Source organism: Amphiura filiformis, chromosome 16, assembly GCF_039555335.1.
Source record: "Amphiura filiformis chromosome 16, Afil_fr2py, whole genome shotgun sequence".
Lineage (NCBI taxonomy): Eukaryota > Metazoa > Echinodermata > Ophiuroidea > Amphilepidida > Amphiuridae > Amphiura > Amphiura filiformis.
The window spans coordinates 57,540,083-57,556,157 of NC_092643.1; the positions used below are offsets into that span (position 1 = coordinate 57,540,083).

The window sequence follows — 16,075 nt, forward strand, 5'->3', positions numbered from 1 at the left end:
TTCCCGGTCCGCGCATGCGCCGTGCGTTTGTCCTATGTCAATATTTGACCAACCATATCGGGACATAATATAATAATACTTTGGGTGCAAGTGTTGCCGACAAAAATATTGCTTGTATTGTGCAAAGAACTTGTGTGTTGCTGTTGAACCATAAATATATGAATGTGCAGAGAACTAGTCAATAGGGTTTATGAATATCTTTGTTGCCTGCTTTAAAATTATTTTTATTTAAATTTTTTTATTCACTTCTTTTACTTCTTTTATTTATTCATTTTGTCATTTTGTGTAGGATGTGTCATGTGTGTCATAATTTATGCAACAATAATGTTATACTTATCCAAACAAAATTTTGATTAATTTTTGACCTAATATAATAAAACTTGTTTGCTGCAGAAAACTATACGGAAAATATTTTAGAATAAAAAGAACTTTTGCACAAGAAAATATGATCTAAAAAAATGACGTAAGGTACATTGTTCCAAAAATTAATGTCGTACAGAAAGCATATTTTTAAAAAGTCATGTGACATACCAGCGGGCAGACTGCTTATTCTTCTTATAGAAAGTAAAGATAATTAAGAAACCCCGGTAAGAAACTCGCTTCAAGTTTTATGGTTGAGACCCGGGGGGTCACTCACTACTTGACTTGCTGCACACCCGCGTCCAAGAAAAACGTCTAAAAGGGTATGTTTTTTCACCACACAGCGTCGTTGACGTCTTTTTGAAAAAAGGGGTACTTTTTAAAAAGGCATCCATTTAGGGGTCCTTTTTCAACAAATCCTAAGACGTTTAGGGTTAGTGTTATTGCTTGAGTGAATGTGCACTAATTTGATAAAAATCACCACTTGTTACCTTTGTGCATGTTTTCTTTAGTATCTATTAATAGGTCTGCAACATCAAAAAGACACCTTGGGTATCAAATTAGCTCATTTTTCTGTTTACGCCACTTAGGGTATAAATTAGATATTTCTCAGTTGACGCCATTTAGGGTATGGTTTTTGCATGCATGTGCTACGCCATTTACGGTAGGATTTTGCATGTGTTTCGCGCCATTAAGGGGTGGAATTTGGTTATGTGAAAATTCGCCATTAAGGGTGCATTTCAGAGGTGGTCGGACGCGGGTGCGTAGAACTTTTGTGTGAGAGTGACCTCCGGGGGTTGAAACCAGCACTATTCGATTCATAGGGAGGTGGGAGTTTGGGTCAGGCGGATCTTCTTTTTTTTTGCCACCGAATGGGGATTTGTTTTTACCTGCCGAAGTCGGCGATTTTAAATTTTTTTAATGTATACCTTTATACAGAGTTGGGTGGGGGAAATGTTTGTTTACTCATTAGTGAGGCGATTTTTTCCGTCTCACTCAGTGACCGATTGTTTTTCGTCTCACTCGTGGGCGAAGTGGGTTTTGTTGTTGTTGTTGTTGGGGGGGTTGAATTTGTATTATATCGTGATTTTCAAAAATGAAAATTATTTGATATCAGATATACATGCTTCGTATTCAGAATGCAATTCGATACGTCTGAGGTGCTCTCATGTCCCCTAAAAAATACTGTCGAAACGCTCAAAACGCTCATTCCAGATCCCTTAATAAAATAAAATGAAATCAATAGAATTAAAATTCTACAACGGTTTACCTGGGGTTCGAAACCACAATCTATGTACCCATAGTCTAATGCCTACACGACTGTGCTATGATTCGTTGTGCCAGAAAGGTGTTTGTTTATGATACTTATTGATTACGGAATAAAGTGCATACACACAATATACTATTACTAGTGTATTAGTACTAATAAATACGAATATAATCTTAACCCTAACCCTAACTCTAACCTAATCCCTAACCCTAACCCTTACCCTAACACTAACACTAACTCTAACGCTAAACCCTAACACTAACCATAACCATAACCTAACCCTAACCACTAACCCTAACCCTAACCCCTAACCCCTAACCCTAACCCTAACCCCTAACCCTTACCCTAACCCTAAACCCTAACCCTAACCCTAACCCTTACCCTAACCCTAACCCTAACCCTAACCCTAACCCCTAACCCTAACCCTAACCCTAACCCAAACCCTAGCCCTAACCCTAACCCCTAACTCTTAACCCCTAACCCTAACCCTAACCATAACCATAAGACCCTAACCCTAAGACCCTAACCCTGACAATAATGAACCTTGCCTCAAACTATGCGGTTAGTGATATATTGCGGCCCATTATGGTTGCAGAAAGAAATTAAGCGCCCGGGACTGAGTGTCCATGTGCATATTTGAACGTTTTCCTGTTTGTATTATCGAAAAAATTCCCCCAAGCTTGCCAGGACCCCCCCCCCCCCCCCACTCTGAGGCTTACAATCATAATATTGCGCCTACCCTAATGTGTGTGTATTGATGAATTTAATCCTTTCAAATCATCTTGCACTTAGCCATTTTAACAAGATTTTAAATTGACGTTTGATATTGTCTCGGATCATTGCAGGAAGCACGTTTGATCACTTTATCGAAGTTTGGAGATAGCGAAGGTGTATACTTTATTTTGTGTAAAATGGATCTGTTTGGGAACTCTCGGCAAGAATGCTCTCAGGTACGTATAGTCATAAGCTACACGTATATCGTTATGAATTTGGTAAATTCATTTTACACATGCATTGTGTTTTAATTAGAGAACAAGGGATCAATGCTTTATCTATAGAGGGCAGTATATCAATGTTTTAATCATCGTCGACCGTACGTGGTGCGATGCATCGTTAGCTAACCTGTATGCCGCCCTCTTTTGATTACTTTGTTATCATCTGATCTCCGTTAAAAACTGATATGCTGCCCTCTATTATGTAAAGCATTGATCCCTTGTTCTGCAATTGAAATAATGCATGCGCAAAATCCGGATTCGGCAGACTGAAAAATCTGAAAGAACTAGCGTAATAAAATATAGCTAATACCACGTTGTAGCTGAGATTATACCCTTACATATTTCATAGGGTTTGATTATCCATACGCCGTGCTAATTGTATTATGGGTGGGGGACAACGGTTTTGTTAAGACCAAGCCCTAAGTTTCATATGCCTCGGGCCCTGTATGGGGCATGCCCCCGGCTTCACCGTGCCTGTTCTTTTTATCTATTGCAATTTCACTATGATCTAAAATGATTTTGGAGGTTCGTTTTATTTCTTTATTGACTTCTTTTAGAATTGGTGGCTGCGAGACGCGGAGAGAGATGGCGTAAATCGAGTACCACTGACGAGCATCTGCAATGACCGGAGGCCACGTAGATGCACAAGCCGCCGTATGGTTGTTCACTCTCAGGTACGTATAATTATTTAATACCCACCTATGACGTCGCGCTATTGTTTTATCGCTCCATTATTTTCCACGAATGGAGCGATGATTACAATAACACGCCATTCGTAAATGCCTTTCTCTTTTCTCTGAAAAGTACTGGCACGAATGGTCTAATCCTTGGCCAATATCCTATACATAGTAGGGTCATATTTGGACCTCCAGTGACCATCATTTCTGAACAGCAATTTTTTGATGGATTCTTGTACTTTGGGATATTTTAAACAAAATAAGCTCCTATGTCCCTCACCAAAGTGTGGGCATTAGCTGGGAGAGGCCAAAATGCAAAATGGCCTCCGGCGGCCATTTTGAAAAAGTGAATTTTCGGTATCTTCTGAACGCTTTGGTCGTTTGAAGTCATTAAGGTGTCATTTTCGACTAATTTGGTGGTGATAAATCCATTAAAGGCATTATTTTATCTTCGTCATCAAATCCAAGATGGCCGCCTTTGGCTGTACTAGAAATACATTAAATTATACAGTACATTGAGAAACAACTCATAAAAATGTATTACAAGTGCACTTAATTCATCGTTTGTATTATAAATTGAACACCGATTCAATGTTTGTAACATTGATTCACAAATGAGATCGTCTGCTACTGAAAACAATCCAAAATGGCCGCCCATAGCAGCCAAAATCCTCATAGCAACGCATTAAAATAACAAAAAATCAATGTTTTTTGACATATAATGTGCATTTATTATACATATTCTTAGTAAATCAAGGTTGACTGATTGTAAGAAAGTTAAAGAATGGTCATAGGGGTTGAGGTAAACAAAAAGTTCAAAATGGCTGCCCTTATCAACCAAAAACATCACAGTAATGCAGTAAAACTACTATAAAATAAGTGTAGAGGCCTGTAAAATGATAACATAATATATTGAACATGAAATCCCAATCAAAAAATATTGTATGATAATAATACATATAGGCCAATATGTATAGGCCTGTAAAATGATAACATGATGTATTGAATATGAAATCCCAAATCAAAAATATTGTATGATAATAAGATGAAAAGAGATAATAACAAAGAAATAAAGGCAATTTGCCTCACCTCTTTGAGGTTAAAGAAAAAAAAAGGTCAAAAAGTGCATGATTTATAGACATTTTATTGCGTTGCTAGGTAAAATGTGGTTGCTATGGTCTCCTTTGGTCGGCCATTTCGAACATTTTGGATATTTTTTCAGTAGTTTGACCACCTTTGACCAAATTGTTATCTTCATTCCATCAATAGGATATGATTTACTTAGAAAAAGAAACATTGAATACTCAACCAGGTCAAAAAGTGCATGATTTATAGACATTTTATTGCGTTGCTAGGTAAAATGTGGTTGCTATGGTCTCCTTTGGTCGGCCATTTTGAACATTTTGGACTTGTTTGACCTCCTTTGATCAAACTGGTATCTTCATTTAATTAATAGGCCTCGATTTGCTAGGATAAGACTAATTACATACACATTAAGGTCAAAAATCACTTATTTTATAGTAGTTTTACTGCATTACTGTGATGTTTTTGGTTGCTAAGGGCAGCCATTTTGAACTTTTGTTTACCTCAACCCCTATGACCATTCTTTCACTTTCTTACAATCAGTCAACCTTGATTTACTAAGAATAGGTATAATAAATGCACATATATGTCAAAAAAAACGTTGATTTTTTTGTTATTTTAATACGTTGCTATGAGGATTTTGGTTGCTATGGGCGGCCATTTTGGATTGTTTTCAGTAGCAGACGATCTCATTTGTGAATAAATGTTACAAACATTGAATCGGTGTTCAATTTATAATACAAACGATGAATTAAGTGCACTTGTAATACATTTTATGAGTTGTTTCTCAATGTACTGTATAATTTAATGTATTTCTAGTACAGCCAAAGGCGGCCATCTTGGATTTGATGACGAAGATGGCCAAAAATGGGTAAAATAATGCCTTTAATGGATTTCTCACCACAAAATTAGTCGAAAATGACACCTTAATGACTTCAAACGACCAAAGCATTCAGAAGATACCGAAAATTCACTTTTTCAACATGGCCGCCGGCGGCCATTTTGGATTTTGGCCTCTCCCAGCTAATGCCCACACTTTGGCGAGGGACATAGGAGCTTATTTTGTTTAAAATACCCCAAAGTACAAGAATCCATCAAAAAATTGCTGTTCAGAAATGATGGTCACTGGAGGTCCAAATATGACCCTACTAACATAAACTCCTCAACAAAAGTTTGGAATTTTTTTCAAGCATCTATATCTCAGATTATTTGTGACATGTCAGGTGACGTGTTCATATCGTGTTGCATATCAATAAATATCTACTTTATTCCCCTTTAGAATGACACCACATTTGAAACAATAAGCTTTTTCACGACTGAGTACACGTCTTGCGAAGGTAGTGGGGTACCAAATGTGCCAAATTGATATCCCATATCTTCACAATCTGGGACCTAATGCAATCCTCAAAATTGACAATGCTCGCCTCCCACAGAGCCAAGGTAGTCAACAACTACCTACAAAATATGGCCAAACCATTAGCACGGGTACCTTTTTGGGAGACCACTATGTTGGGTGGGAAATCATTAATTTTTTAAAACCGTAAAAATGGGGCCTTAGAATTGCCATCGGCCTCGGGCCCTGTATGAAGCCCGCTCCCGGCTCCACCGCGTCTCTTCTTTTTTACGAGTATTTATTGCAATTTGACTCTGAGCTAAAATTATTTTGGGGTTCGTTTTTTTTTATTATTGATTTCTTTTAGAATTGTTGGCTGGGAGATGGCGTCAATCGAATACCAATGACGAGCATCTGCAATTCCCGGAGGCCACCAACACGTGAAAGCCGCCGCGTGGTTGTGTACTCTCAGGTACGTATAAGCTACTTAAAGGCCCATTTAGTGATTTGCTCATCCGGACGATCGTAAAAATCATCAAAATTCAGATTTTGATACCTTTGTCATTGTCATAAATGTGTTAACATAGCCTGCTAGTGGTTCAGCCGAAAGCTGTTTATTTATGAAACATGAACTTCATTCATGGCGTTGTCATTTTTAAAGACACTTCTTGATAAAAACTAAAAATGAGGCCTTGAATTTACATCTGCCCCAGGTCATGTATGCCCGCCTGCATGGGGCCTGCTCCAGGCTCCACCATGTCTCTTCTTTTTGATCTATTGCCATGAGCTAAGATTATTTTGGGGTCTCATTTTTTTTTATTCCTTTTTAGAATTGTTGGCTGGGAGATGGCGTCAATCGAGTACCACTGCCGAGCATCTACAATGACCGGAGGCCACGTACACGTACAAGCCGCCGTAAGGTCGTGTGTTTCGCAGTTTCTATGGCAGTCGTAATGGTATTGCTGTCTACGATCGGGATTACTTTAAGCCTTACTCTTCAAAGTAAGATAGATGTAACATTTTTTATTCTTTTTATTATTAATTTGATTTATTATATTAACCCTAGAACTACGAAGCGGGTGGGGGCGGCGTGTACCACCCCTCTAAGCTTTTTCATTCGTCTAAAAAAACAAAAAAAAAACGCACGCATTATTTACGCCCAAATGACCTAAACTAATCGTAGATCCATCCTTTGCGCTCATTTTAATGATAAAATGTTTATCCCAGCACCTTACCCGGGGGTAGGGCCGGCCATCAAAGATGACCATAGAGGAGAGGGGGGTGGTTGGTGAGGCCCACCATTGATTTCTACAGTAAAATCGATGATTTTCATTTCCTCCTGAGAAATTATTCCAAGAGCTACTGACTCTTTACTTGTTAGTTTGACTTAGCCAAAAATAAATTTTGCCTATACTTTTGTACATAGCCAGAATTCCCAAATTTGCATGGCGCCATCACATTATGATGTCATAGCAGCCTTATGTTTTGCAAGGCTTGAAGAAAGCTGAATCTATTCAGAATCTTCCTGCTGACAGGGACGTTCTACTGTGATTCTGACCAAAGGACAATACTCTTATAAATTAAGTCAAGCAGCTCCTCAGCTCCTCTCACACGCTAATCTGGAACACGCGAAGATCCGCGATCATGACAAGACAATCATATAATTGTCATGATTGTCAAGATTACTGGAGTTTTTTTACCCTTAAGTATTCAAGCGCCTAGGTTCTATGGTTTTCCGAAATTTCACAAGTCTGATACCCATTATTTCAGCCATTGGCTCGCCTACTTATATTATAGCTAGGCCTAAGGAGTTGACCACATACTAACCTTTGATTGGCAAGACCAACGCACTGAATGGTCTATTGTTCTATTGTGTCCGATTTGAGCGCTGACATATTGGAAAATGTTGCCAATCAATATTCATGAGAGTGTACATTCAACGTCCAATTTTCGAAATTGGGTGACTTGTGCTTGGCAGGTGTAAAATACATCTGACTGGGCGTTTTAAGTACGTAACGCATAAAGGCATTGGCATCATCGAATGGCTGCCTATAGTGCTGTTAGTGTTAGGCCTATGTGTGTGTGTGTGTGGGGGGGGCTGTGTTTAGTTTCTATAATAATTATTATAAGGCCTACATTTATTTGTCATTCATTTCTTTTCCTTTCTCTGTACTTGCTAAAGTATCACTCCCTCTTCTTATCTATCTCCCTTCCCTTCTCCATCCCCTCTTAAGTTACGTTTTGTCCCCTCTCATTCCTATCATTTTCCTTACCTTTCTATTTATTTACGTCTATTTATTTATTTCTCTTTATTTCCTCCTCTTTCTCTCTTCCTCTATCCCCATACTCCAACCTCATCCCCTCCCAAGACCTCTCACAGAAGAGCTGCCCGCCTTCAGTACGCCACTGATTATGACATTCTCCTTCTTAAAATAAAATAAAATAAAATCTCAATTTGTAAAACAACTTTTATATAGGCCTATACCGGTATACTTATTATATGTTACATGCATACGTAGCTCCCGGGACGTAGCTATTTAATACCATTATTGTACTATAGACATGGCAGCCTTCCTGTGTAATCATTCAGCAGGCGCATTCAATTTATTTAAATGAAGCACCTAATGTCAGTGGGGTGACAACGAACTATGCATTAGCGGCTAATGTGTGCCTTTTGTGCTTACGGCTACTCAATCACACCCTTGGGTTTATGTATAACAATAGGTACTTTTCGTTCCATTAAGCGCTTTCACGCGACTTGCATTTGATCACTTATTGACAGTAGCCTGCTAGGTAAAGCGTTAATACACTGTCGGGTCAGCTTACCGATTTAATGGCGGAAGCCCTTTGTCCCAAACAAAAGGTACCTTTCGATGAATAGCTTGTCAGATTTCAAATCGGCACAAGGTTACGTAATCTATTTCTTCTCCTTTCTATATCTAACCTCCTTGGGCAAGACGGTAGCTGTAAAAGACAGAAAACAGAAATGACAGAAAAGACAGAAAAGTTTGGAGTTATGAATTAGAGAGTTGTCAGGAAGCTGTGGGAGTTAATGTTGGGAGTTAATGTTTAAAGGTGCATGTTCCCATCAATAGATAGTTTGCTGGATTGCCATCAAACTTGGTGGATGCGACTACCATCGGGTGCCGAAAATTGTCAAGGTCATATCAAGGTCATCCGAGTATAGATTGTTGGATTGCCAGCAAACTTGGTGAATTTGACAAAATTTAGTTTCTTTAAACAAATTTTTGAGCTACAGGCACCTTAACAGTGCCACCCTTATGTTCAGCTTCATGAATGCCTCCTTACCTGCCATGTCCGTGCACGGATTAATTTCATGCACTCAATGTTTTGACCAGATCAACAGTGGCATAGCCAACAGGGGGAGGAAGCGTCAGGGGAAAAGGGGCAGCTTTTCAGCCGGCCTAGGCTTTTTATTAAATTGTTTTCATCTAATTGTGGGTAACTTGTGAACTTTGTTTATTTTTGGAATGGATATAGAGTCTTTGTGTCTCCTGCTTTATCACAATTTGTTGCGCGATATAAAAAGCTAATAAAATCTAGTTGTGATGATTTGTGGGGATCAGCATCCACCCCTCTCCATGTACTCCACCACCACAAAGTTCTCGCCAACATCACATGCACTTCAAATAAAGTAGCTTATACTCGCCACTAAGAAATTCTAAAAATATGCAGGTATGCAAAACGAACCTGCTGTGTATCAGCAGGTCCTGCAGCTGGTCAAGGCTTTCTGGCTTTGAGGCACAGTCCAGACTTTTGTTACAGTGTTACATAATCCAGAGGACCACATAGAGTGTATGGTCAAACTGATTCATTATTTTCGACTGATTCATTTCGACTCATTCTCAATCATTTGCATTCATTACTATAAATTTGGACCAGTTTCAATCCATTTTGACCCATTTCGATCCATTACCAGATTTACAACTACCCCTGGTGGGCTGGGAGGGGGAACCAACAACCCCTAGCCCTTCCACTAGCTACATAACTGGTTAAGGATGATTTGGTACTATAGGGGTAAGATCAAGGCGTTTTGAGACATTTGTGTGCGGGTAGGATCGGGTATAGGATAGAGAGGGCCAGGGGACACACCATAAATGTTTGGTGGCTATGTTCCCTTGGAATTTTGAGGTGTTGGGTTTTTGGGAGCTGATGGTGTAGCGGTAAAAGGGTGTCTTTTAAAGCTGCGAACAGTCAAAATGAAGGGTCTTTCTGGTTGAAAATCGCCTGAAAAACAGAAATGGTCTTTTAGTGCTGAAGTTATCCAAATCAAGGGCCTTTTCGAGATCTATTTTGGTTATATTTAGGGGGTCTTTCGGAGCTGCGAAATCCAAAAAGCCCCCCTGGAATAGAGGTGGAGTAAGTGATATGCTTCCTGACAACTCTCTTTTACAGGTACCGATTGGCAAGACTACATCATGTTACGGACTCGCGTGAGTTCGCTAGTTTTGTCTTGACCTCATAAACACAGAGATGCTATATAGAATCCTTATTCATATCCATCCTTGGGAATGAATCCATTGTCATAACCATAGACCGACTGAAAGGCATCACGCCACATTATCTGACATGCATTATAGACGTATGTTGGAGTTTTGTTTAAACAATACTTACTTTAAGTTTGAAAAGGATTCTGGCCTATACCTGATTGCCTCAGCCTGACGATCGGATCGGCCATTTCCTCACTAATTACCGACCTTTTCATGGAGTCTTTTGAGCAGGATGCTCTTCTGACCGTCCCTAAACCCGACCTGGGATTTGAAAAAGCTATATTGACAACACATTCTATGCTATCGAACGCGATCACTTTGCTTTTCTTTCTGACCCGCATTGTAACTTGTAAGGAGACGACCAATAACCAGCTTGCTTTCCTTGACATTCTCGTTAAGAGAAAATCTGACCTTGATACTACAGTATACAGGAACAAAACTCACACTGACCAGTATCTTAACTCTGACTCGCGCATCCAAAATCACTAAATCAGCCAAACGTTCAGCATGTTCAGTGCTGAGATCACTCCATAGAGCTGACAATGTTCCGTCGAACATGGGTTCATTGAGGATAAACTACACGAAAAGAGTCACATCCGAAAAGCTTTGAAGCTAAACAAGTACGCTTCTAAGTTTGTTCTTGACTTCACATCCCCACCTGCCAGGACCGGCACGAATGAAGAACATAGGCCTAATGCTTTACTGTCGTCAACCATACGTAGCCGGAACCTCTGAAGCTATACGCGATGTTCTTTAAACGACCAATAGGCTACTCTGAGACAGCTACCCGACTTTTCCTTAGAATTCCAGGAGTGATGCCGGCACATTAAGCAAAGGACAGCCTTTAATACTCACTTCCGAAGCTATCCACCGTCGTGGTGTCACGGTGTCACTCGCCACGTGACATTATGTTTCCGAGTTCTTCCAGCTGCAGACTCTGGTCCAATAGAGTCCTGACTAAACTATTGGATACAGCTCACAGTGATTTGTCTTGCTTTGTGGGATCCACCGGGAGTTGGCTATTTTCCGGGTTTTTTTTGGGGGAGTGGGTCTGGTTTAAAAAAATTGTGTTGTGATATATTTTGATTGTGTGTTGTTGCCTGGATTATCAAGAAATCGAATCAAAATCAAATGAAATCATTCGCCACCTAGAATCTTGGAACCATCTGGCTTGAAAACAACCCAAAACAACTGTCCAGTTCCACTCATCAACAAAGTTCTATGTCACGATATTTGTATTTTGGCAGCTCAATGTCCGGGCTCAATGTATATTTTATTTATAACATTTATCCAATCTTGACATCCACATTACTGATAAAATTGTCATAAAATATTCTTGCACCTTTTTATTTATCTTTTAACAGGAGAACCAGAAGAAGATACTCTACCAGGTAACATGGGTAAGGTCTATTATTGATATTCCCTCAATAATCTTTTTCACCCATGTAAATTGATATAAGTCGATCGTTTATTTCACTTGTAAACAGGAAGAAAAGATAAACTTTATTTCGCATTTTTTGACATCATAAACTATAACAACACAAGAATACACGGGATGCTCACGAGGCCCGGCAGCCTAAAGTGAACAGCACATTTACGTCGTACATTTAGAAAGCTATAGACGAATCCAAGTAGCCAAGTCATGGTCAGGATTTGGTCGGACATCTTTGGGTAGCCGCTAGCACCAACCTGATGTTTTGAGCGTCCAATTGTGCAAATAAAATCCGCCTAACACCTACATGTAGAGAAGATGCAAGGACGAGGAGGGTTAATAGAATAATAGCTAATAATATATATAATGGAGATAATTCCGCAGGTAATCCCGTCGCATCTATTCATACATATAGTCCTTTTGTTCGCAAGTACGTCAATGCATAGATACCGCGTATAGTTAATCCGATTATTAATATGTCACTTCAACAACGAATAGACCATGCTGCGTGTTTTGTCGAAGGGAACTGTATTGTGTTATTCTTTTGTCTACCTGTGTTTTCGCGAAAGGTGTAAAACGGGTGATGGAATGCAGTTTAAAATTTCCGCCAAGGCCGAATAATTTCACATTTTGAGTGCATTGTAGCCGACGGCTACCCAACTAAAGGCTGCTAGTCAGGTGTAGGAATGCGTGAATTTAGATTCGTCTATAGAATAAAATTATACAAACTTACTAGGCCAATAGAGGTAATCGATGTATTGTTGGTCAAAGCAGCAGAAAAAAGCCCGGGGGGGGGGGGCACTAAAATATGAGAGTGTACGCATGCGTGACCAAATTTTTTTCGAACACCCCCTAAACAAGTTTTCCTCTGTGAGCAAAATTACCCCCTAAGCAAGTTTTTAGCGCGCTTTCCCCCAAAAATTTGACCCCCTAAACAAGTTTTTGTCTCATTTTGACCCCCTAAACAAGTTTTTGTCTAATTTTGACCCCTAAACAAGTTTTTGTCTAAATTTGACCCACTTTACAAGTTTTGATGGATTTTGACAACTTGAACAATTTTTTGTAGGCCTACTATAAACTTGTCAGTTCTTGTCATTGAACACTAAAAAGTCTACCCCTCCCTATACTTAATACTAAGGCCTGCCCTACCCCCCTCCGGTATCACTTATTTAGGTCTAGGCCTACATATAAATAATGACACGATTCAGAGTGTACCATGAGGCCTTCAGATTCGCAGATTGTTACATGAATCTGATTGGATTCTCGTAAAGTAAGTTTGTGAGAATATAAAATACCAATATACAGCGTAATTTATCCATTCCAGAGGCAACGTTAAGCAGTATTCGTATTCGTATTTGGTTCCGAATTCGGCACCTAAAGTATCGTGTCCCCTTTTCATGCTTTCTACCGCAAATATAATTTCCTAAAGTGAATTAATCCAGAGAAGGGGAAACTCAAAAATCTACCAGCAGGTGTAGTAAATAATGTGAGGAATCTATAAAAGTCTTGAAAATCTTTTTGAAATACATGATATTTTCGTCTCCTCATCTGTCCACTGAACTATATACCCATCATAATTCATATGACGTCATTAATTAATATGCACGTTTTTTTTTTCTGAACAGTATCATGGTATTTTACATAGAAGTACAAGGCCATGGTTAAATCACATGTAATACGTCATGAAATATATTTGCATAATAGAGTGACACTCTAGGTTTGGAGTATGCTGTAAACATTTCTACGAACGGGGAATTCCGGCACTGGAATAAACTTTTTTCGGAATCGTAGTTTCAGCAGATTTGAAAAGCGGATTAAAATGGTACCCTAAATGCGTTACAAACGATTTTAAAACTACCCCTTTTCATGAAAATCACCGTTTTTTTCCCCCTTAACGCGTCACGCGCGTAACGTGCTCAACCAAGAAAAAGCAACCCTTTTCACGCGTTTTTTGGTCACGCATGCTTACATCATTATATTTGAGTGGCCCCCCGGGAGAAAAAGGTAGTTCACAGCATCTTGCAAATGATAGTGAGTTTTAGCAAAAATTGCATTGCTCAATTCATAGCGAACGTGTAGAAGAATTCAAATATCACAGATATACTTTTGAAGGTCCTGTGTTTATTGACAATAAATTAAGCAAGTTTTCAAAGTATATGATTTGTAGAATGAACTTTTAGTTTAAGTTTTGTAAAACACCAACAATACCTCGTATACCCTTAATAGGGACGGCGGCGCAGGTCGTCCAAAGATATGGGTAGTGCGGTGAACACCACATTATTGAAGCTATTATCAAGTTTGGTTGCAAATTATGGATTTGAATAATTCTTGTTCATTTTCAGTCTATTTCACAAATTGACCTTAAATTAAATTTGACCTCCGGGCTTTGACCTAGTATGTGACCTGGAACACCAGCAATAGGTGCATACATTCGCACAGTCCCATTTCCGTGCTATGAATTAAAAAAAAAAAATTAGTTCGGCAGTGGTGGGCCTCGAACCCACGCCGCAACTAACCGGTATCGTGGATACAATAAACTAGTCCAGCGCGCTTATCCACTAACTTATTGGTAGCCATCATGAATTTTAAGATATACATATCGGGTATAAAATTAGCAATATCATGACAAGAAAAGACAGAAAACGTATCATATTTTCATTGTATCTGCTTTTAAAAAACATGAATGTGTATTATAGCACTCAATTGTTGTTAAATTGCGTGTTCTACATGCTATGTTTATTTATATTGCGCAGTACAAGTGTTTGTTATTCCCGCAAGTACCGGAAGTTGCATTACGAACTGCATCCGAACTTCATTTTGAAGCTGACAGATTTTTTTGGATTGTGCCAGTTTGCACCACAAATCCGCATAGAACCCCTAAATTTAAAAATTAAAAGATAAGATTACCATGACAACGAAACGGTAATCTTTTGAGGGGTTATGTGTAAATTTTACATAAAATTTCGCCGTCTTTTTCAATCTTCATTTTCACTAAATTAACAAAAAATGGCGTATACAAAATTTAAATAAATACTCTACCTTTTATACTAAATCAATAATGTGAAGTATTAAAGTAAAAAAATCGTTAAAATAGATGTATAGTTAATAGTTCATTTATTCCGTTACCTATATCTGACATTACAGGTTTGACACAAAAAATATTTATTTGGAAAACCTATGGTCACAGGACTAGAGTGATCAGTGCAATAATTAGCATTAATCAAGTTGGTTCTAAACGCATTCTAGAATCACTTGCCGAATGGCGTGGGCAGCTGTGATCATGGTGATTGGCTCACGGTGATTTGGTTCGCTTTGGGGGATCCGCCTGGAGTCGGGTTGGCTGTTTTCTGGTTTGATTTAAAAAAAGTTTTGCTGTGATATAGTGTGTGTTGTTGATGCCTGGATTATCAATAAATCGAATCAAAATCAAATGAAATCATTCGCCACCTAGAATCCTGGGATCATCTGGCTGCCAATTGAAAACAACTGTCCAGTTTCCACTCCTCTACAAAGTTCTATGGCGCGATTATGTCTTTTGGCAGCACAATATATTTTTATTTATAAAATTTATCCAATCTTGACATTCACATTTACTGAAACAATTGTCATAAAATATTCTTTCACCTTTTTATTATCTTTTAACAGGAGAACCAGCAGAAGATACTGTACCAGGTAACATGGGTAAGGTCTATTATTGATATTTCCTCAAAAATCTTTTTCACACATGTAAATTGCTATAAGTCGATCGCTTAATTCATCTTTCACATTGTGCGTTGTTTTTTAACAATGTGCATATTATAAAAGTTTTCAGGAGAGACTGAAATGTTATGAGCAAGCCCGTAGCCAGGTGGTTATGACCCACGACCCCACAACCCTGCTCCCCCGTTGACAAAACACGTTCCAAATTATAAATAACATTAACAAAGGGGTCCCTTTTTGTATGTTAAACCGGTTCACTTTTTGCATGTCGCGGCATGTTACAAAGGATGTGCTCTATATACAAAAGACATAGAATAAGGCCGGATTCTTAATAAATTCATTTTATTTCACTTGTACACAGGAAGAGAAGATAAACTTTATTTAGCATTTTTTGACATCATAAAAAATAACAACACATGAATACACGGAATGCTCACGAGGCCTGACAGCCTAAAGTGAACAGCACATTTACATTTAGAAATTTATAGCTATTTATACAAACTTACTAGGCCAATAGGCCTACATAATAGAGCTTAAAGTTGACCTCAAATTAACTTTGACCTCAGTATGTGACCTGGTACACCACTAATAGGCGTATTATACATGGGAGACCCGGTTTTATTCAGAGTTCACCGATCAAGTGCTTGCTAACATGTCCCGTGGATGTCAGCTTATGTGTACACACGACGAGTGCGATGCTCCGTGCAGTATGAGT

At 38.8% G+C, this 16,075-nt stretch overlaps 1 protein-coding gene across 1 annotated transcript; it reads left to right on the forward strand.

Moving 5' to 3' along the window:
- The first annotated feature begins 2,480 nt into the window (after window positions 1-2,480).
- LOC140136252 (uncharacterized) lies at window positions 2,481-15,371 on the forward strand. The gene is made up of 5 exons (XM_072157976.1): window positions 2,481-2,580; window positions 3,183-3,299; window positions 6,086-6,190; window positions 6,549-6,720; window positions 15,307-15,371. The coding sequence occupies exons 1-5, from the start codon at window positions 2,542-2,544 to the stop codon at window positions 15,357-15,359; spliced, it is 486 nt and encodes a 161-aa protein (XP_072014077.1). The 5' UTR covers window positions 2,481-2,541; the 3' UTR covers window positions 15,360-15,371.
- The last annotated feature ends 704 nt before the right edge of the window (window positions 15,372-16,075 follow it).

Coding starts and splice junctions, on each gene's coding strand:
- LOC140136252 (XM_072157976.1), top strand. CDS start 2,542: ATGGATCTGTTTGGGAACTCTCGGCAAGAATGCTCTCAG. Junction 2,581..3,182: donor CTCGGCAAGAATGCTCTCAG/GTACGTATAGTC, acceptor GACTTCTTTTAG/AATTGGTGGCTGCGAGACGC. Junction 6,721..15,306: donor TTTAAGCCTTACTCTTCAAA/GTAAGATAGATG, acceptor ATCTTTTAACAG/GAGAACCAGCAGAAGATACT.